Source organism: Lepus europaeus, chromosome 14 (genome assembly GCF_033115175.1).
Source record: "Lepus europaeus isolate LE1 chromosome 14, mLepTim1.pri, whole genome shotgun sequence".
NCBI lineage: Eukaryota > Metazoa > Chordata > Mammalia > Lagomorpha > Leporidae > Lepus > Lepus europaeus.
Window position 1 is genome coordinate 43448064 of NC_084840.1, and position 23552 is coordinate 43471615.

General features: G+C 39.4%; 1 protein-coding gene across 1 annotated transcript in view; it reads left to right on the plus strand.

Moving 5' to 3' along the window:
* The window catches only part of MRC1 (mannose receptor C-type 1), a 113590-nt gene that overhangs the window by 48009 nt on the left and 42029 nt on the right, over positions 1-23552 (plus strand). The window contains exons 8-17 of the mRNA XM_062210526.1: positions 809-966; positions 3125-3235; positions 7852-7967; positions 11333-11481; positions 13047-13246; positions 17571-17698; positions 18161-18248; positions 19364-19508; positions 21410-21451; positions 22615-22778. Of these exons, the coding sequence (XP_062066510.1) occupies positions 809-966; positions 3125-3235; positions 7852-7967; positions 11333-11481; positions 13047-13246; positions 17571-17698; positions 18161-18248; positions 19364-19508; positions 21410-21451; positions 22615-22778 (1301 nt within the window). The remainder of the gene's footprint in view (positions 1-808; positions 967-3124; positions 3236-7851; positions 7968-11332; positions 11482-13046; positions 13247-17570; positions 17699-18160; positions 18249-19363; positions 19509-21409; positions 21452-22614; positions 22779-23552) is intronic.

Here is a 23552-nt window from a genome sequence, read left to right on the forward strand (position 1 = left end):
GAGGTAGAGACAGAGAGAGAGGTCTTCCATCTGCTGGTTCACTCCTCAGATAGCTGCAATGGCCAGAGCTGCGCAGATCTGAAGCCAGGAGCCAGGAGCTTCTTCCGGGTCTCCCACATGGGTGCAGGGGCCCAAGGACTCGGGCCATCTTCCACTGCTTTCCCAGGCCATAGCAGAGAGCTGGATCAGAAAAGGAGCAGCCAGGACTAGAACTGGCACCCACATGGAATGCTGGCACTATAGGTGACGGCTTTACCAACTAAACCACAGTGTTGTCCCCCCTAAAATGTTCTTGATAACAACTTGAGTCAGTAAAGTAGAAGTGGATTTAAATTTTTTGCTATATTTAAAAAATACAATCTAATAGTAGTTGGTTAGATTTATATAAATAGGCTGCCATATTTCCAACAACATGAGTGTGGTTGGCATGGTAAATTATTTATTTATTTATTTTTTTAAAAAACAGCTTCACAGGGAAAAAGGTAATAATAGACCTATGTCAATTTTGTTTTTACAAGTACCAGGAGATATAATTTATAGGTAATTAAAGAATATAGTCACATTCACAATGCAAAGCATACATTATGTAACTTAAAGCTGACAACATAGAATGTGGTTAGCATCTAAGTCTATAGAAATTAACTCAGATCAGCATTTTTTATGATGGTTATGATCACTTTTCTGATGGTTACAATATCAGGGCATAGAGCTGTGTTGATAAAGCACATCATCCTCCTCTCCTGGTTCCCTCCTGACTTTGCAAAGCAGCCTTTGAATATATTACTTTTGCATTTTTCTTCCTGTTTAGAGCCAAATGATGAGCTGTGGATTGGCTTAAATGACATCAAGATTCAAATGTACTTTGAGTGGAGTGATGGGACCCCTGTAACCTTTACCAAATGGTTTCGTGGAGAACCAAGCCATGAGAACAACAGGCAGGAGGACTGTGTTGTGATGAAAGGCAAGGTATGGCCACTTGCATTGCTGATACCTGGTTAAAACTACAGGGGGTTTATTTCTTCAGTCCCACTTATTACATATGTTTGTTTAGATAGTTTCTACTACTGGTAGATTGATATAGATCAACATTGAAACCAAATTGATGTTCAATTTCATGATTCTGTATAAATTCTATCAAAGTCAAATTTTCAAGAGTACTAGAAGGGCAAGAGACAGAAACTCTTAGTTCAAAGACAAAATGAACCATTAACCAATGCTCATATTTGTTCCCATGTTGGGCTCTAAATGCCATCATATAATTATGAGGGCACTTCATGAAGTTTTATTTATGGAGAATAGAAAAGATGTATTTGGTTTGATGCTAAAAATATCTGAAATCCATGCATAGTTTAAAACATTTATTTTTATTTGAAAGGCAGAGAGAGGGAGGGAGGGAGAGAGAGAGAGAGAGAGAGAGAGAGAGAGAGAGAGAGAGAAACAGAGAAACAGAAAGATCCTTCATCTACTGTTTCATTCCCCAATCTTACAACAAACTGGGATTGGGTCAGTCTGAAGCCAGGATCCCAGAACTCCATCTGGGTCTCTCACGTGGGTGGCAGGGACTCAAGTTTTTGAGCCTCATCAGTTGTCTCCAAAGGTACACATTAGCACGAAGCTGAATCAGATGTGCAGAAGCTAGGACTCAAATCAGACACTCTAAAATTGGATGCAGATATCCTAAGAGGCTGCTTTATTGCTGTACTACAATGCCCACCCCCATACTTTTTAAAAATAGTCATTTTCCATGACTGTTTTGAAGATCCATCATATGCATAGATTTCAAAATTTTTGCACCAAAATAAAATTATTTAATTCCATTTTCCCATGACCTTTCTGAAGCATCTTTGCATATCATTTAGTTGATAAAATCATAGCTTTGATCGTACCTTTGGTTACTCTGAATAGATTTAGACCTTGTTAGATCTGTCATGGGTCTCACAACCTAGGATCTATCCTTAGGGAGTTCCATTTGTTTGTTTGGTTTATATGGAGATGCTGTATGAGATGATTGCCTCCATAATCTAAATATGACCTTAGTGACAGAAGATTACCATTGGATTGTTTTTGCAAATGATGAACATGGTGGTTCAGAAGCTGGGTTTTGCTGCCCAACTGCTTGGCTCGTTTATAAAGTAGGAATGATGATTGTACCTAGCTTACAGGTTGGCATGAGAATCAAATGGGTTCATGCATACATTGTGTGCAGATCCTGGCCCAAACTTAGAGTTCAATAAATATTTTCTTCTATATTTATCATTGTGGTTGTTTGTACTGTGATTAAGTGAAACTGAAGAAAAGAGTAGGTATGCTTTATCCAAATAGTAGGCAGAGGACACCACAGAGCACAATGCTTGTAAGGCGCTGGCAGAGTGGAGTTAGAGGTAGAAAAGTGGAGAGGATCATTAGTTAGCATTGAGGTTTAGGAAAAATATATTCTCTTGCAAATGGAGAGACCAATCTGCAGTTTGTAATGTAACTCCCTGAAGGGGAGAGCGCCAGATTGCTGGGGTCAGAGAACAAGTGAGAACAGGGGAATGAATCACAGACAGACCATTAGGAAGCTGTTTTTCACCATGTTTACCAGTTACAGAGAAAGGAAAGGTAATCGTAACATGAAATCTCTAGGGAAGGAGGAGAGGGTTAGAAATCTGCAAGAGCGCAAGGTTGAGCCTCAGATCCAGGAGGACGCTGGTCAGTAGAACAGGAAGAGGAACAGAGAGATGATGGTGGTTTCAGGTTTATTTTCCAGTTGGTGCACTGGGTGAGGGGAGTTTTTCCTGGGTGATCTAAATGTACCTGGTTAACTTGAAGACAGAGCTGACTGTGGAGACTGAGAAGTGCAGGCTGTATGAAAACCTTCTGAGAGCACCATCATTTAAGGACTTACCACATTTTAGTTCTAGCTCTCTCTCAACAGTGGTTGTATGTCTAAGATGTAAAATTCTATAAGGGCTACAATCTCTTTCTGTATCTTTGTCAATTTACTTTTCTTTTTTGTAGATGCCATAAGCTTGATAATAACCTTGAACCTTAGTTTTCCTTCTCTAAGGCACAGTTGTGAGAAAATTACATCAAAGTCAAATAACTCAGAATCTTTTTTTTTTTCCTTCTTCATTCTTTGTAGGATGGATACTGGGCAGATAGGGCCTGCGAGCGGCCCCTAAACTATATCTGCAAGATGACATCTCGAACCCAAGCTACAGGAATAGTGGAAGTAGAAACAGGATGTAGGAAAGTGAGTACAGAATGTGTGCAATGAGTTCAGGTCTGCAACGTTTGATATAGTTGGCTTTATTTTTGCATGTGAAACGCTTTGTTATCATCACAGTTAAATGTTTTAACTGTCTAAAATGTTCAGTTATTGTACGTGCTTGGTATCACTGTTCTCACTTAAGTTTTGGGAGTTCTCTATATAGTTAATAAAGGGGCAAACATGGTTGGCAGCTCCTTTTCGAATGTCATGGACTTGGAAGAGAGAGAAGACAGGTAATAAAATGATACATCCAGTGGATCCCAGTGAGGGTCATGAGGTGAAGGCTGAGTTTGGAGGAAGTGCCATCCAGGTACCTGTAGTCTACGATACAATGAGTTGTCTAGAGTATTTCTAGTAGAGAATCTCAAATTGCTAATAGCAAATTATCCTTAAGCATTTTTTCTCCTTTGCATTATTTCTGAGGACCTTCTCGTGGTGAGTATTCTCAGTAGATCACTGGAATGGGAGGCAGGAGATCGAGACCCCAACTGGTATCAGCAGTAACTCAGAAACTAAAGAAAATTGCATAAACTGTTGTGTTCAACCTCACCTGTGTGACAGTAGTCCCTCCCTTCAGGTCTAATGGTTCTCGGCATATAAAGTGAATTGCCTTTATAAAGTAATTTTATAAAGCATAAAGAAACTATAAAATACAGGGTTTATGGTTATTTTCCTGTTTAATTGCATTTCCTCTTTTGTCCTTTCTCACTTCTCTTGGATGAAACATGAAGTAGAAACTAATTCTCTTTCCAAGAGTGTTATGTCATGGTCACATAATCTTATAACACCAGAGGGCTGAGAATTTGTGCAACATAACTTGTACCATATGAACAAACCACAAAGAAAAATAGAGCAGATAACAGAAAATCATGGATTATTAGAGATAGGAAGGCTCTTAGTGATGCTCAAAATTCCTTTCCTAAATTTAACATTCTGGAAACTTTATCCCAAAGAATTTTTCTGAGAGTCAACAGAGGCATGGCTGGAACCCAGGTCCCTTGCCCCTAACCAGGTACTTTGTTTCTTTATAGTCACCCATCCTTTGCTTAATCATATGCATATATGTATGTTATTTTTAATTTTATAGAACAATCAAAAACATCTTAAAATTTTTATTAATTTCACAGGATCAATCCAAATTTTACATTTTATTTTTACCTATTGGTGAGTGCATATCTACAATCTCTGATAAATATTAATTTAATTTAACTATTAGGAAATAATAAAAACAGGAAAATAATGGCAAGTACAGGTACAGCTACTATTGGGTCTTAATGAACTGAAAGGAGAAATATTAGCATCCTAATTAGAAGAGGAAACTGAAATTCAGAGAGATTAAATAATCTGGCCAGTTTAAAGACACCTGCTCTGGAGTCAGCATTGTGCACAGCAGATAAAACCTCTGCCTCCAAGTCCTTGCTGGTCCACTTATGACCCAGCTCTCTGCTAATGTGCCTGGGAAGGCAGCAGAAGACAGCCCAAGGAGTTGGGCCCCTACCCCCCTGTAGGAGACAATGGGGTTCCTGGCTTCATGGCTTTAGACTGGCCCAGCTGTGGCTCTCGGGGTCATCTGGGGAGTAAACCAGTGAATGGAGGGGAAAAAAAGAAAATCTGTTTTTCTCTCTGACTCTCCCCCTTTCTCTGTCATTCTGCCTTTCAAATAAAATCTTTTAAAAAAGAATTGTAGATTAACTATGGTCTGGTTTCAAGAAATTCTTTTCTTATTTATTGAGAGAGACAGAGGCAGAAAGACAGAGAGAGCTCTCATCTGCAGGTTCACGCCCCAAATCCTCACAGTGGCCAGGGCTGGGCAAGGTGCAAGCCAGAAACCAGGAGCTCCATGGGATCCAACTGCTTGAGCCATCACCTGCTGCCTCCCAGGGTGTACATTAGCAGGAACCCAAAGTGAGAACTGGAGTCTGGACTTGAACCCAGGCACTCCGGTATGAAATGTGGGCCTCCTGCTAGGCCAAACACCTGCCTTTTAAAACTACTTTCTGCTAGAAATTTATATATTATTTTATTTTCTTGTGGTTCTTATATTTGCCACTGGAATATCTGTTATATGGAATTTTTTTGAGGTAGGTATTCTATCATTTCTTTCTAAATGATTTTAAAATCTTGCTGTCTTTGGCATTCAGCAGGTTTACTACAGTATGTCTTCATTTAGACTTTGTTTGATTCTTCATTTTGAAGATATATATCTATCCTTGAATTTTTAAAAATTATCACTAATTTTATTCACTGCTTCTGAAACTTCTCTTAGGTCAGTGTTCAGTCTTGATACTCTATTGTCTGTATTTTCCATCAGTGTGTTTTAACCCCTTCTTATATATATATATATATATGTGTGTGTGTGTGTGTATATATATATATATATATATATATATATATATATATTTGACAGGCAGAGTTAGTGAGAGAGAAAGAGAGAAAGGACTTCCTTTATCCGTTGGTTCACCCCCCAAGTGGCTGCTACGGCTGGCGCATTGCGTTGATCCGAAGCCGGGAGCCAGGTGCTTCCTCCTGGTCTCCCATGTGGGTGCAGGGCCCAAGCACTTAGGCCATCATCCACTGCCCTCCTGGGCCACAGCAGAGAGCTCGACTAGAAGAGGAGCAACTGGGACAAAATCCGGCGCCCCAACCGGGACTAGAACCCCGGGGTGCCGGTGCCACAGGCGAAGGATTAGCCTAGTGAGCCATGCCACTGGCCAACCCCTTTTATATTTTCATCTATGATATAGCCATCCAGTTTACTGCTTCTCTGTGAAACCCTGTCTATCTTTAATCTGATATTTTTTTTTACTTCATTACTATATTTTTCTTTCCTAAAACTTCTACTTTTTTCAAATCCTCCTTTTTTTGTGCATAGTATTTTGCTCTTCTGTTATTCTTTGTTTCTTCTGCCACTAAACCATGTCAAACATGCTTATTTTTGTAATTTTTAAAAAATTATTAAGTTTTTTACTTTTCCTTGAAATGAGACATTTTCCCTCACGTTTTGGAGATTTAGTACCCATTTTTATCTTTGTCTCTACCCTCAGATACCATAGTCTCACATGACCTGGTTTGCGGAGGTATTTCTGTTGTATGGTTTTGCATTCTGCTTCTTACAGTGACTAAGAGATTCCCCCTTTATTTACCGAGTACTGTTGTAATCATTTTGGCGGTTGATTCTCATACAATATTGGATAGTGTAAAATTGGAGCTCCTACTCATCAGTGATTTGGAATTCATTTTCAAGTGAATTTGGTACCCAGAACCCTAGGCAGATGACAAGACCCTTTCATTTCCTGATTCTGGGAGTAGAATTTTCTAGCTCTTCTTTCACAGAGGGGCTACTGTTAGTGGTATTATCTTTATACAAGAATCTGAATTCTAGCTCCCTGCTTCCGGTGAGTCGAAGATCAAATATCATATTCTGAATGGACAGTAATAGTCAAGCTCCTTGGACCCTGGTCTAGATCTGATACACCTTTGGGCAACAGCAATCTAAGCTTAGGTACTTTCCAAACAAATGTTAGTGTTACCCTTATTTTTGGTACTGGTAACAGGAAAACAGTGGTGGAGAAATTATTATTATCTCAGTTCTTTGTCTCACATGGAAGAAGAAATTTCAAGTGGACAAGCAGAGAGATTTAAAAAGATTTATTAGAGTCAAAGACCTCCAGCCACAGTGGCATGGAAGGGGGCTTCCAAGAGAGGGAAAATCCCAGCTCTGGGGTACAATTTCGAAGGAAAAAAACTTGACAATCAGATTTGCATTTAGTTACCAGGTGAGGACAAAACCCATCAAAAGACCCGATTTACAATTCTCCATCCTGTTTGGCTGCTCAGGATAAAACAAAAAACTATCCAGAAGGGTGGATAGGTAGCTGGTTTTCACAATAAGCTGTGAGCTCAGGAAGAGCTCCCTTCTATTCTCAAGGTAAATTTGGAGATTTTTAAGGAAGCAGGGTGCAAGTATTTTACACCCCAAATTCTATTAGGACCACCCTGACTATCTGTTAACCCATCTGACCCCTCACAGTACCAGAAAGTTATTCATTCTTCCTCTCTACCCATAGTATAGATTTTTCATTTATTTTTATATTTTTATCTAGCATGTTTATGTATTTTATATATGACAGGAACCACACCAAAGAATGTTGCTTGAAGTTTAATAAATTCTCTCCTATGCCCAGATATTATAGCTTAGTACTAACCATCAATTATTGGCTTTAATAGGCAGCTAGGATTGCTATTCCCCAAATTACTTCTTGTGGTTACCTGTTCTAAAGCAAAAACCCTAGCTATGCTGCTTAATTTCCTCAGTGAGCATTAAATAGTTTTTTATTGGAGGATGCACTGGAGGTAGAGAGAATGACTGTATCCTCCCGTTTTGTATCATAATTTGTCAAATGAGGAATAATATGTGCCCTTTTTCTTTATTAATTATGTATATGCTTTTCATTGCATTTGAATTCTTCAGATATGTGTTCTTTAGACATTTCAATTGTTGATCAATTTGTATTTCATGATAGAAGAATTAAAATAACATTTTCCAGTAAACATGCATGATAATTTGTTATTTCTTCCTTTGTTGATAACATTACTAGGGCTGGAAAAGACATGGCTTTTACTGCTATTTGATTGGACACACACTTTCTACATTTACAGAAGCAAACCAAACTTGTGAAAGTGAGAAAGCTTACTTAACAACTGTTGAAGACAGGTATTTAACCAATTTAATTGAATTTAAAAATATGTCAAATAGTAAAAAGTTTTCAGCAAGGCCTAGATATCAATATGCTTTAAATTTCCAAGCAGATTATGTAGAATCTGGAGGTATGGTTTGTAGAGGTAGAAACATTAAAATATTATCCTTATTTGGACTCTTCATTGCTAAAGTTGTAAAATATTTTGCTACTTTTAGTACAATAAAGCAGTATTCGGGACGGTTTACCAGTAGTCTAGTAGAGGCAGCTTGAAGATCTACCTTTTTCTGACTTACTGTATATATTTAAAGTTATGGTATGTTTTGATGAACTTTTCATGATATACATATTCCTTTATATTATTTAAATTATGTCTATTTATGAGGTAGAGTATGATAATCAGCTTGTGTATTCAATGTGTGAGGATAAAATCAGATTAGTTGAAATTTTTCAAGCAGGAAAAATCAAATTCATTGGTTCAAAAATCCCTTTTTTTATATTTACTATTTCCTCCACCAATAAAGAATGTAGAGAGATTTTACTGAATAATTTTCTCAGTATTTTCATTCTTCACTTCGTTTCTTTCCTTTGCTATGTTAATAGACTGATAGGTCAAGAAAATCCCCTGGACTTGGAACGTCTTATTTAACTTCTGATGTGTAGGATCTCATCCATCTTTAAGTTTTATTTTTTTTTCTTTACCTATTGTTGGCAAAGTCTTGGATTAGACACAAAGGAAACTTAAACAAAAATATCCACTTCTCTTGCAGTATGGAGATAAAAATTATTACATTCCAATACCATAAATTATATTTATTGACCTTTCATGATAGGCCTAATAAAAAGTAGGGAATGCAATTGATAATTTAAAATCCTTTGAAAAAATGAAAGATATCAGGGGCTGGCATTGTAGCACAGTAGATTGAGCCACCATTACAAAGCCAGCATCCCTTCCAAGTACTGGTTTAGGTCCTAGCTACTCCATTTCTGTCCCTGCTAATGTACCTGGAAAAGGAAACAGAAGACAGCCCAAGTACTTGGGCCCCTACCACCTGTATAGGAGACCTGGATGGAGTTCCAGGCTCCTGGCTTCAGCCTGGACTAGATGTGGGCTGTTGTGGCTTTTTGCGAATAAACCAATGGATGGAAGATCTTTGTCCCACTCTCTCTGTCACTTTGCCTGTCAAATAAATAAATACATTCTTTTTTCCAATGAAATATGTCATAATATTTTTTTAAACAGATTTATTTATTTAACTGTTTGCAAGGCAGAGTTACAGAGAAGCAGAGGCAGAGAGAGATGTCTTCCATCTGCTGGTTCCCGCCCCAAATGGCCACAACAGCTGGAGATGTGCTGATCCGAAGCCAGGAGCCAGGAGCTTCTCCCTGGTCTCTCATGTGGTGCAGGGGCCCAAGGACTTAGGCCATCTTCTTGGGCCGTAGCAGAGAGTTGGATCAGAAGTGGAGCAGCCGGCTCTCAAACTGACACCCATATGGGATGCTGGCACTGCAGGCCACAGTGCCGCCCCCAAGATGTCATAATAGTTGAATAGTTTTTATAAAGGAACTGAATTTCAACCCGCACCCTTCTGTCATGTATAACGACATGTGTAATACATCTCGTAGCACCCTGATATAAGGCTAACACATAAGTGTCAGAACACAGGTAGTTTTTTAATCTTATGACAAGGGAGGTAAGTGCCATGGAGATATGTTCTGATGTGCTTCAAACTTGGAGTACTGTGTGCAAGATTTCACTGTATTTGTTTTTCCTTATGGATTTTCTATGATATATATACTTAGGAGCCTATTAACTCTGCTGTTAATATCTTAAATATCTGGTTACCAGATATTTAAGAAAACTAAATTGAATTGGAGGGTTTTTGGTTTGTTCTGTTTAGGGAATAAACTAATTCAGATTGTGATCAAATAAGTGTCTTCTTGTTGGGGGCTGATGTTTAGCCTAGCAGCGAAGACACCAGTTAAGGTACCCCTGTCCCACAGGTTCCTAACTTTAGCTTCCTGCTGATACAGTCCCTGGGAGGCAACTGTGATGGTTCACCCACATGCGAGATCTGGGCTAAGTTCACAAGTTCTGACTTTGGCCCAGCCTAGCCTCAGCCGCTGTGGGCATTTCAGAAATCAATCAGCGTATGGCGGTGCTGTCCCCACCCCACCCCCAAACCTTTTTTTCATAAGTTTGGTTAAGGTTGGGTCTCTCTATCTTCCCTTTCTGCCCTCTCTGGAGTCTTCTATGCCTCTCTCTGTTCCTGGAAACTTCGTGGACCACTTTTCTTTTGCTCCAAAGAAAGCTCATTGCCTGTGTTGCAGCATACTTTGTTTTATGTTTGCCATTTAGGACAAACTTTGTTAGCCTTGCCAACTGAATTGGACTGTTACGAGATTATGCCAAAGACATAGATGAGAATCCAGAAGGGGCAAAAGTGTTTGCATTCATTATTCTGCCCTCAGGCCTTTCTCGAGATTCAATCTCTGCTTCTTTATATTGCCTTGTGATTTTCTCCTCTGTTTCAGAATAGAGATGAGAACAAAATCGAGGGGAAAATCCATGCAGATTACCTACTTGTATTGTTTTGGCAATGTTACTACCCCTCAACTTGCTTAATCAAGAATTGGGAACAGGGGCCTGTGCTGTGGCATAATGGGTTAAACTGCCGCCTATGACACTGGCATCCCATAGGGATGCTGGTTCAAGTCCTAGCTGCTCTGCTTCTGATCCAATTCCCTGCTAATTACCTGGGAAAGTTGCAGAAGATGATCCAAGTGCTTGGGCTCCTTCCACTTAACGTGGAAGACCGGGATGAAGCTTCCAGCTGCTGGTGGCCTGCTCTTGCCCTGCCCATTTTAGCCATTTGGGGATTGAACCAGCAGATGGAAGATTTCTGTCTCTCTCTGTCTCTCTCTCTTTCTGTAACTCTGCCTTTCAAATTAATAAAAATAAATCATTAGTAAAAAGAATTGAGAACAACATTTGGTGTATTTGAAAACTGGATTTCTTTTTGGAACAATGTATTGAAGAATGTTTAGTGTTCTTTGTGTTTTTAAAATTCTCTAAAATCTTGAAGCAGGATAGAGAGCCTAATGAGGACTACAGAGACATGGCTTGAGTTTATTTGAATGATTTGATTCACCCAATCTGATGGTACTTTTCTCTTTGTAAGCTCACATTTACTTAGGGAAATTTTGTATAATTCAAGTGACATACAAGTGTACTAGTTCGTGTTTGAATTGCCAACTAAATCATAGTTCAAACATAGAACTATGATACTTCTTGTGTTGATAATTTTTAAAATATTGCACAAATGTTTCTAAAGCTTAGTTGGATGTTCACTTTTCTTTTCTTTTTTATTTTTTTTTAAAGATATGAACAAGCATTCCTGACTAGTTTGATTGGATTGAGGCCTGAAAAATATTTTTGGACAGGACTTTCAGATATACAAAACAAAGGCACCTTTCAATGGACCATTGAGGAAGAGGTTCGGTTCACTCACTGGAATTCAGATATGCCAGGTATGTGCCGTGCACTTCACTTGAGACACTTGCCATTAATTTTTGATGAGTCCAGTGGACAAGGTCTATTATTTTTCTGTGTAGCTTTCCAGATAGATCACGTGAATTAATTGTGCTTTTGATGAGAGATTTTGTATTTCATTCCTTTTCATTTTGTTTCCTTTTTTTTAAAAAAAATTAAATTCCTCAATGAGTTTACAGTATTCTAAAACAGGAAGAGAAAATTGCTAGATTATCTGGTCCTGCTCTATTTGAAAAAATATTTGTGAAATTCTAAATGTTCATCAATGTCCCAAATGACTAACTTGTTTCTGAAAACTTAAAATTTCGTTAAATTGATATAAGATGTTTCCATACAATATGAATAGAATTATTAGTATACCTCCATGGCGAAGTAAATGACAGTGCTTATATGGAACACGTTGATTCCATGTATGTGCTACCTACCATGTGTGGTACTCTATATGTCTTGTGTTTTAATTTATCTTTATAAGAACACTATAAGGTAATTGGTTAAATATCTTCATTTAAAAGAGATAAAAACTGGGACTCAGAAACTGTGTGTGACTAGCAAGCTTTTTTTTTCTAAGATTTATTTATTTATTTATTTAAAAGTCAGAGTTACATGGAGAGACAAGGAGAGGCTGGAGGGGAGGTCTTCCATCTGCTGGTTCACTCTCCAGTTGGCCACAATGGCCGGAGCAGCACTGATCCGAAGCCAGGAGCCAGGAGCTTCTTCCAGGACTCCCATGCGGGTGCAAGGGCCGAAGGATCTGCGCCATCTTCTACTGCTTTCCCAGGCCATAGCAGGGAGCTGGATAAGAAGTGGAGCAGCCGGGACCCAAACTGGAGCCCATATGGGATGCTGGCACTGCAGGCAGCAGCTTTACTCGCTGTGTCACAGCACCAGCCCCTACCAAGCTTCTGAGCTTGGATTCAGACTTAGCTGTGCAGTTCCCAAATCTGATTTATTTGCACTTGGACCACTCTGCATTCCCATAAATTTTGATTTGCCTTCCTAAGAGGTTACAAGTAGCTTCTGAAATAGACCCTGATTGTTTGCTTTCTTTATGCCCTAGCCTCACTACCATGTGCTATTATTCAGCATGACAACATGCAAACTGGAATCTTTTATGCAGATTTTTGAAAAATTACTTACTGAAGTGAGAGGTAGAGACTCTCAGAGAGACACAGACAGAGACAGGGAGATCCTATCTACTGGTTCGCTCCCCAAATGCTTGTATCAGCCTGGACTACGCTGGGGCAGAAGCAGGGGGCAATGAACTCAGTGCAGGTCTCCCACTTGGGTGGCAGGAGCCTAATTATTTGAGCCACTACTGCTGCCTCTCGAGTCTACATTAGCAGGAAGCTGGAGTCAGGGGCCTGAGGTGGGAATAGATTTCAGGTACTCTGGTGTGAAACACAGGTTTCCTAACCAATCACGCTGGGCCAAATGTCTGCCTGACCACACATTCTGGCATTGCATTTGGAACTGTCTTTTGTGGGCATAGTAAACCTTCAGCAAGCACCTGCTGAGTGAATTCCACTGTGTATGTTTAATGCAGGAAGAAAGGCAGGATGTGTTGCCATGAGAACTGGGATTGCAGGGGGCTTATGGGATATTCTGAAGTGTGATGAAAAGGCAAAGTTTGTGTGCAAGCACTGGGCAGAAGGAGTAACCCGTCCACCAGAGCCCACCACAACTCCTGAACCCAAATGTCCAGAGGACTGGGGCACCAGCAGTAAAACAAGCTTGTGTTTCAAGGTAAGTCTCCATGACTAAGCTCATAAAGAATTTGGAATATATATTAGCCTAAAGAACCACCTAAGTAATAAAACACAAAGAAGCAAAAAAACAAACATGCTGCCCATATTCCTCCTGTAGAAATTCCTTTCTGATTCTATTGATCTGGAGAAAGGCTGGGAATTAATTGTTTTTGAAGATCTCCCTGGGGGATGATGATGACAAGTTATATTTCAACCAACAAACACAACTCAGAGGAGTCAACTGCTTTACCATGTGCTTCTTCCTTTTCCCTGGGCTTTCTAGGCCTGGGCTGAGCTCACCATTCTTTCTATTTTGATGAAAGCATATATACCTCCTACTCTCCTGCTGCTCCTCATTTTTGCCCTGCTCTTGAAGCCTAAGCTCTTAGCTATCGTAACTGATAGCCCATTTACAATAATACAGGGTTAGGTGCTAACCCCCGATGACTATAATGATGGGAGATGAAGGCATTCCCAGATGAGGTTGACCAGTTAAGTTAGTGAGCCCCACTAGTAGCAATAGAGGCTGATGGGCTATTCAGTGTGGACCGGCAGTCAGGCCTAACAGCATAATTTATAAAGAAGGAGACATACTGGGCCAGGAGAGAGGAGGATATTGTAAATGGATTATTTTTGAGGTAACACATAGCAAATCAGCTATGTTTTTGTTATCTCTGGAACCTTTCATTTTATAACACAAGAGTCAGATTCATCCTCTGTACAACACATCACTTGAGGGTGGCAGGCTATGGAGATTTGTCGCAGGTTTTTTGGATAAAGCAGCAGAATCAGAGCTCGGGAGTGAGTGAGGGGTTCCAGTGGAGACAATGCCCAACAGATCAAAATAAGCGCTGCATTAGAAATTAGGTGGTTTTAGAGGTACTTGGGGTAGGGTTTATTTGGAAATGTGTAGATCATCTTTGCAAACATTGAGATGTGGGAATTATGAATAAAGTTCAACTTTTAGGAAACATATTTAAGAAAATAAAATATGATAGCACAGTTTAGCAAGTTGAGTATAGCACGTTGAATTGCTCACAGGAGTCTTGGGAGATATTGATATGGAAACTGGCTCCAGACATCTTTGTCCAGATAGCTCAAGTCAAGCTGGGTCTTGAGTGAAAGTTGTCTTGAGTTGCTTTCTAACAGCTTGGGCAATCAAAGGCTCTTTGTCCCTTCCCCCTGAGTTTAGGCTTATGAGCATCAATGAATGAAAATTGTTAGTAGCTACAGTTAACTCCTATGGTGTTTTTATTTTTATCTTTTTCAACTTTTATTTAATAAATATAAATTTCCAAAGTACAACTTTTTTTTTTTGACAGGCAGATTTAGACAGTGAGAGAGAGAGAGACAGAGACAGAGAGAAAGGTCTTCCTTTCCATTGGTTCACCCCCCTAAATGGCTGCAATGGCCAGCATGCTGCACCAATCCGAAGCCAGGAGCCAGGTGTTTCCACCTGGTCTCCCATGCAGGTGCAGGGCCCAAGCACTTGGGCCATCCTCCACTGCCTTCCCAGGCCACAGTAGAGAGCTGGACTGGAAGAGGAGCAACTGGGACAGAATTCGGTGCCCCAACTGGGACTAGAACCTGGGGTGCCGGCGCCGCAGGTGCAGGATTAGCCAAGTGAGCCATGGCGCTGGCCCCAAAGTACAACTTTTGAATTATAGTGGCTTTTCCCCCTATAACCTTCCTCCTACCCACAACCATCCCATCTCCCATTCCTTCTCCCATCCCATTCACATTGATTCATTTTCAATTATCTTTATATACAGAAGATCAACTTAGTATATACTAAGTCAAGATTTCAACAGACTGCACCTACACAGACACATAAAGTATAGAATACTGTTTGAGTAGTACTTTTACTATTAATTCGCATAGTACAACACATTAAGGACAGAGATCCTACATGGGGAGTAAGCGCACAGTGACTCCTGTTGTTGATTTAACAATTGACATTCTGATTTATGAAGTCAGTAATCACCCGAGGCTCTTGTCATGAGCTGCCAAGGTTATGGAAGCCTCTTGAGTTCACAAACTCTGATCTTATTTAGACAAGGACATAATCAAAGTGGAAGTTCTCTCCTCCCTTCAGAGAAAAATACCTTCTTTGATAGCCTGTTCTTTCCGCTAGGATCACACTCACAGAGATCTTTCATTTAGGTCATTTTCATTGCCACAGTGTCTTGGCTTTCCATGCCTGAGAAACTCTCATGGGCTCTTCAGCCAGATCTGAATGCCTTAAGGGCTGATTCTGAGGCCAGAGTGCTGTTTAGGACATCTGCCATTCTATGAGTCTGCTGTGTATCCCACTTTCCACGTTGGATCGTTTTCTCCTTTGTAATTCTATCAGTTAGTATTAGCAGACACTAGTTTTCTTTATGTGATCCTTTTGACCCTTAATCCTATCATTATGATCAATTATGAACTTAAACTGATCACTTTGTCTAGTGAGATGGCATTGGTACATGCCACCTTGATGGGATTGAATTGGAATCCCCTGGCACGTTTCTAGCTCTACCGTTAGGGGTAAGTTTGAGTGCACATGTGCTGAACTGTACATCTCCTCCCTCTCTTATTCTCACTCTTATATTTAACAGGGATCTCTTTTCAATTAAATTTAAACATCTAAGTATAATTGTGTGATAAAGAGTTCAACCAATGGTATTAAGTAGAACAAAAAAATACTAAAAGGAATAAAATAGTAAGTTGTTCCTCAACAGTCAGGACAAGGGCTGATCAAGTCATTGTTTCTCATAGTGCCCATTTCACTTCTACAGGTTTCCTTTTAGGTGCTCAGTTAGTTGTCACAGATCAGGGAGAACATATGAAATTTGTCCCTTTGGGACTGGCTTATTTCACTCAGCATGATATTTTCCAGATTCCTCCATTTTGTTGCAAATGATCGGCTTTCTTTTTTTCTTTTTTTTTTTTACTGCTGTATAGTATTCTACAGAGTACATATCCCATAATTTCTTTATCCAGTCTTCTGTTGATGGGCAGTTAGGTTGATTCCATGTCTTAGCTATTGTGAATTGAGCTGTAATAAACACTGAGGTGCAGACAGCTCTTTTATTTGCCAATTTAATTTCCTTTGGGTAAATGCCAAGGAGTGGGATGGCTATATTCAGGTTTCTAGGAATCTCCAGACTGACTTCCATAGTGGCTTTACCATTTTGCATTCCCATCAACAGTGGATTAGTGTGCCTTTTCCCCCACATCCTCACCAGCATCTGCTGTTAGTTGATTTCTGTATGTAAGCCATTCTAACCAGGGAGAGGTGTTTTTACACCTTTAAATGCATCCCAGCCTGTCATTATGGATTGCATTTCACCATCCTATTTGCAGTGCTCTGGACAATATGACATAGTCCTTGTATTTTATAACCTGTTAAATTTCCTTAGCTTAACCCACCTCTGCCAGATGAGTGTTTATTTTTGCATGTGCTCCATTAGTTGTTAAGATGTACAATCACAAGGAAAAGAGACAAGGCAGATTTGAAAGATACTACTAACTGGTGTTGAAGGATTGCCAGGTTATTCATTGTTTATGATAAATAGGATAACAAACTATGACATGATTTTAGGCAGGCTATTTTCTTATTGTTTACTTTCTACGCTTTTATATCTCAGTAGCACTATTCAAGCTTGACTAGATTAATCCTTCCTTTCACAATGAGCTGTGTACCTAACCCATATGCCAAAATGTAAGATTTTAATGTGATTTTCCTGTTCTATAAAATAGTTTTGTTTTCTGAGGTTTCCTTAAGAAAATCATCTCCCAAGTTTTGTGACCCAAATAATCTCTCATAAATTGATTTTAAATTAAGAAAAGACTATGGTTTTGGCCATTACAATACCTTGCTTTCCTTTTTTACTTTTTTAAAGATTTTTTATTTATTTATTTGAGAGGTAGAGTTACAGACAGTGAGAGAGAGAGAGATAGAGAGAAAGGTCTTCCTTCCGTTGGTTCACTTGCTATATGGCCACAATGGCCAGAGCTGCACCTATCAGAAGCCAGGAGCCAGGTGCTTCTTCCAGGTCTCCCATGCGGGTGGGTGCAGGGGCCCAAACACTTGGGCCATCCTCCACTGTTTTTCCAGGCCATAGCAGAGAGCTGGATTGGAAGAGGGCAGCCGGGACTAGAACCGGCACCCATATGGGATGCTGACACCACAGGCAGAGGATTAACCTACTGCGCCGTGGAGTTGGCCCCAATACCTTGCTTTTCTATAAATGAAATCTCATAAAAAGTAAATAATTCTTTCTTTTGATTTGAATCTATGAAGTGTAAAATAATTTCTGAAACCATATCACCTTTAGCTGTTTGCGAAGGGAAAACATGAGAAGAAAACATGGTTTGAATCTCGAGATTTCTGTCGAGCTGTGGGCGGAGAGTTGGCTAGTATCAATAATAAAGAGGAACAACAGATAATATGGCGATTAATAACGTAAGTATCTTTTCTCTGTCCCATTCATTTCTCTTACCTATTTGGTGCTAATGATGGTGAGGAAATTCTTGTATTTATGAAATTGTTGGCTCAAGATGTTATTTTGAACACCTATATTATATCCTAAATCCATGAGCCTTTCTTGGTCTATTTTCACTTCCAAATCCTTTCATTTTATAGGAAGAAATCCTGAGATGAATTTCTATATAAGTGTGTGATACTCAATATATATTTGCTAAGTGAATGCGTATCTTTCAATATTTTCAAATTATTTATTCAAAAACAATGGCCTGTTTTCATGATATTTATGAATTGTAACAAAATGTATATCTATTGCACTTGTGTGTAACTAACGTATGTTTTAGAGGTAACTTTCATAATTTCATATCTGGTTAGTCCTTTTAGCTTACTGAGCTTATGCCATGCAATAGCATTGCTTTGTTTGTGTCCTGGGTGTTGCAGGGCTGGCGGGAGCTACCATGAACTGTTCTGGTTGGGGCTGACATATGGAAGTCCTTCGGAGGGCTTTACTTGGAGCGACGGCTCTCCTGTGAGTAATTCCATTCAGTACAGCATTTTCTTCCTGTCTCATGTATTTAATTTTGGGTTATCTTTTGTTTAGTTAGATAAGATAGATATTTTGAAAGCTAGAGGTACTTTTCTGTATCAAATAAGCATTATTTCAGGATCACTATCCTGCCCAGCCTTGGTTTAGTTCCCCTGGTCATCAAGGCTTACACATCGTTGACATAATTGGTGGGCAAGAGGTTAAACTTCTTAAAAACTCAATGTTTTGTAGCCTCTTTTTCAGATCAATGGAACTGAAAACAACTTTTGATGTTCCCAATAATAACCACTAGATTTTGCCAGCTTTCTCCATTCTCAGGATAGAAGTGAGCAGTTATGGTACTTGCTGGTAGTATCCAGCAGCTCTAGGCAACACAGGATGTGATTTTGTGTAATTTCAGTTCCACCTCTTATATTTACCAGCATCTTTTCCAGGGGCTTGAGTGAGATGGTTTATTTGATGGCTACATTGCTACATTGTTATTTGGATTTTATATGTGTATTTCTGGAAAACAGATCATAATGCTTAGTTTAAAAACTCATGGACTCTGTTTCCACATTAAAAACTCCATGGAGAATCCAAATCCAGGGCCCCCATTTGTTTCCACTGTTCCATTTTGGTAAAATTTGATGTACTTATTGGCAACATTTTATAGGCCTTTTCCTTTTGTAAGGAGAATTAATAGAGTATCTTTATCCTGCCCATCTAATAAAGAGAAATTTCCATCAACACACTGAAATACTATCCCTTAAGAATGAGTTGTAAATTTAGGAATTCCCAATACTGAGAAAGGGAGCTTTTTTGCCAAAGTTTCCTATATAAAAATCCCATTTTTGTGGTCCTTGGAACCCTTCTATTTAATAAGAGTAAAATAATAATCAATGTGCGATCCTGTCAACTTCAAAAGTTTCCGTGTAATAAAAGCTATTTCTTTTCTACCTGTGTTAGCAAACTCTGCTTTCAAAGCAAAGCTATTGTGGCAAAAAGTAAATGGATTCAAAAAATGCAAGCTTGTCTCTCTTCTTCTGTTTGTAGAGCTAATTGGCATTGGGCAGACATAAACAGCTAATGGTTGTAATGTAATATTCCTAATGTAGGTTTCATATGAAAACTGGGCTTATGGAGAACCAAATAATTATCAAAATGTTGAATTTTGTGGTGAGCTAAAAGCTGACCCTGGCATGTCCTGGAATGATATCAACTGTGAACACCTTAACAACTGGATTTGCCAGATCCAGAAAGGTATGATCACCTACACTCCGCTTCCCTTCGGCTTGGAGAAATAACCTCTTGACGTCCCAATATCTTCCCTTCACTAGTACAACCAGACAAACAACATAACAAAATAAAGGAACTGTCAGGGGCCATCATTTCACAGGATAAGAATGAAGTCGCTGAGCAGAGATAAATGTTCCAAAGGAACAGAAGATCAAAAGGCCACCCGGGAATCCTGGACAAGAGTCACGTCCTCCAAATAGTTCCCACGAACTTGCTCTGATTCTGGCCCATGTTCTGTAGTGGCAGGAGTGAGTGGGTGTCCTACACTTAAGCAGAGTAATGAAAATGCAAATTTTTTTTTTGGAATTTTCACTTTCTGATCATCCACATTAGTCATCAAATAGGTGAAAGTTTCCCCAAGTCTGGGTGTTTTAAGTGTTGATTAATCAAGGGCATGTTCAGCAGAATGAACAAGTACCATTTGGAGACCCCTGATGCTGTTAGACTCATCATGTTATTGATGGTCAAAAGACATGCAAGCTACTATTTATTGTCTATGACTCAGAAAGTTTCACTGTCCAACTCAGGCTTTGAGGTAAGAGAATCCAGGTTATTACGTTAAGATAAATCAAGTAACAAACTGAACCTGAACCAAAACACACATTGCCCCATTGTAAGCAGATGAATGGAGCCATGTTGCCCTCTGCTGTTGGGGACTCTTGGCAACTATTTCAACTCTACTGTTAGGGACACCATACTGCTCCCCTGCTGCCTGGCTGCTCATTTTCCTTACTCCTTCTGCTTAGAATAGTGCTCTCCAAGTTTCCAGAACACAGGAATCCGTGGTAGCAAGATCTTTTTTTTTTTAAGTCTAGTGACCAGACATGAGTGGTATTCATTTTGTATTATTTGTCTCTCCACTCCTACAGAAGTTAAATAAGTTAACTTAAAAGCCAGGTAACCTGAGTCCTCATCTCAGATTCCAGCCAAATCCAAATATTACCTACTTGGAAAGAAGAATATTTTGGTTAGATTTTAATAAACATACATTTAATTAAAATAAGATTATTGGAAGAAAATAAATCCTTTAACATTTTAAAGCGTTTTTATTTTGTTGAGAGTCTCACACACACACACACACACACAGAATGAGAGAGGATGAGCAAGCTTTTGTTCACTAGTTCACTCCCTCAAATGGCTGGGACTGGGCCAGACTGATATCAGGAGCTGGGAACTCAATCCAAGTTTCCCACCCTGGTAGTAGTCATCCAACTACTTGAGCCATCTCTGCTGCCACTCAGGGTCTGTACCAGCAGGAGCCTGGAATCAGGAGCAGAGTTGGGCATTGAACCTAGGTACTCTAATATGGGATGCAGGTGTCTTAACCAGCATTGTAACCCTCAGGCCAAATGCCCACTCTTCATATTTTGTAAATAGTATACATCAAACAGTTTCAAATATGACATTATAAGTGATTTCAAAGGTGTCTAACCAGAGAAGTAACTTCTCTTGAGCACCTTCTAAATACCAATAACTCACATATTTTACCCTACCTATTTGGTAGTTGACAAAATTGAAGCTAAACCATTTAAACCCTGCTTGAGATTTGAATCTAGGCTTCCTGATTCTAAAATTCGTGTTTGTTTATTCCCCCCTTCATGTGACATTTCTTGTGCCTGAAAATCATCTTCCATCTCTGGTGGCCATCGTTGTACCTCATTTGTTTAACTGTAAATTCCTAATTTTCTTTTCCCTCATTCTCCACTCCACAATAGTATGAATGGATTGGAGAGTGGAAGAGAGGGATAAAGAGAAAGAACAATTAAGTTGTTAGCAATGCTGGCCCATGAAAACAGTGACAATAGAAAGACCTACGATAGCCGAATTTCAAGCACATGTTTACCTAATTTCCTCTTGTTTTACAGGACAAACACTAAAACCTGAGCCAACACCAGCTCCTCAAGACAGTAGGTGTCTGCTCATTTTCTGATATCTGCTTTGGAATTCTGTTTTATTTTGTTTTCCCTTCTCAAAAATGACTTATTCTAGGAAGGTAGTGAGCAGAAGTTCTGAATATCTCTGAGACTCCCATGAAATGTTAGATCTTCTCCTGCAGGGAGAATCTCATATGCTCATAGTACAGTTTCTCAAGGGTTCATGAATCAAACGTAAGGGCCCAAGTTTCTTCTTTTATAGCCCATGGCTAATGGCAGGTGGTTGCCGTAACAAACTCAGTGACTTGAAGCAACATGCATTTATGCTTTTGCAGTTATGGAAGTCAGAAGTCTGAAATCAGTTTCACTGGACCCCAATCTGGAGGGCAGCAGGACCACGTTCCCCTAGAGGCTCTGGGAGAGAATGCATTGCCTTGCTTTTATCAGTGTCTAGAGCTACATTCCTTGCATTTTGTGCTTCATATCCCCTGCCTCCATCCTCAAAACTAGCAATGGAGCATATTGCTTCACATTGCTTCTTTTCACACAGTTAAGAATCCCTCTAACCATGTACATGTGTTATTACACACTTAGATAACTTTGTTCTCTCAAAATCCTTAATTGCACTCACAAGTCTCCTTTTCATTATAAGGTGACATTCATGGATCCCACAGATTAGAACCTGGCTGTGTTTAGGGAGCCCTGTTCAGTCTCCTCCAGCACAGAACCTTAGAATCCTATGGTTTGGAAGAGGGCTTAGGAACCTACTTGGTGTGTGAATTGCTCTGAGCCTATACTGAAGGACCCATGTCCATCTGTTGAAAGTTCCTTCTTATACTGGGAAATCTGATTTCTTATAATGCCCACTTGGAGCTAGAACATCCTGGGTGCATGTGTGTAAGTCCTTCCAGCTGTGCTTTTCTACTGATGAATGTAGCGCTGGGAGTTCTTTAACCCAATAAAGACTTATGGAACTTAGGAAAGTAATGCGGCTACTTTGACATGGTGGGTGGAGAGTGAGTGTGTGGCCTCACACAATTCAGTCTGTATTTGACATAGACATTCTGTCTTCTGGGCTCTCGGGGTGGCAGGTATCTCTGCTACAGCTGGTTAGTACTTTTCACTTTTGTGTACCATACATACTGCATTCCTAAATTTGTCTAAGTAAACTTTGCCCCCTTTCTCTTAATTTTCAGATCCACCAGTCACTGAAGATGGCTGGGTCATTTACAAAGATTATCAGTATTATTTTAGCAAAGAGAAGGAAACCATGGACAATGCACGAGCATTTTGCAAGAGGAATTTTGGTGATCTTGTTTCTATTAAAAGTGAAAGTGAAAAGAAGTTTCTTTGGAAATATGTAAGAATGTGATTGGTTTTTAAGAATGGAATAGTGACGTGCTAAAAAAAGTGTCTGTAACTGATATCTCATGATGCAGTTTCAAAATGTGTGCTGAATTTGAACCTCCTGAGGTCAGGATATTAATGTGAATGCTGGGGAGAGGGAGGTCATGGCAGAATGTAGGCTTTGTTGTTTGAATATTCAGTGCAGAACTGAAAAACCCCAAACAGATTTTAGTCTGCACTTTCTGAGGAGCCATGCTTAAGGGCTTGCAGAACACTAATTTTATTTTCAAAGATTGTCATTCTTAACAGGTTGTTAGAAATCAGTCCTGAGCCTTTTCTGTGTCACATGGCTTGGTTTTCATTTAAAAATCTTAGTTGGGCCAAATTGTTCACTAGCCAATAGTACAGCTCGATCACTCACATAAGCCTTTCTTGGTTGTACTCAAATGATCAACTATCACTGTAGGTATAGAGTATTTTTTCTGAGTTTGTGGCTCAATGTATTTCTGATTAAAAATAGTCATGGTATCCTCATTGTTTACTGGAGAGGAGGTAAGAGGGAAGGCAGCCAAAAGGAAATGGATCAGTGCTTAATAGAACGAGCATCTGTTTGATTACAAAGGTACCAGAATGTCGACTTACCAACATCTTTGTGGATATTCCTTGCTCTTAAATTCTCAGGGTATTTTCTAGTGTTGCACAAATATATGTGTTTATTATATTTTAGTATATATATTTACACATTCGTGAAGACACCTCAAAAAGTTCAGGGAAAATGGAATTAGAA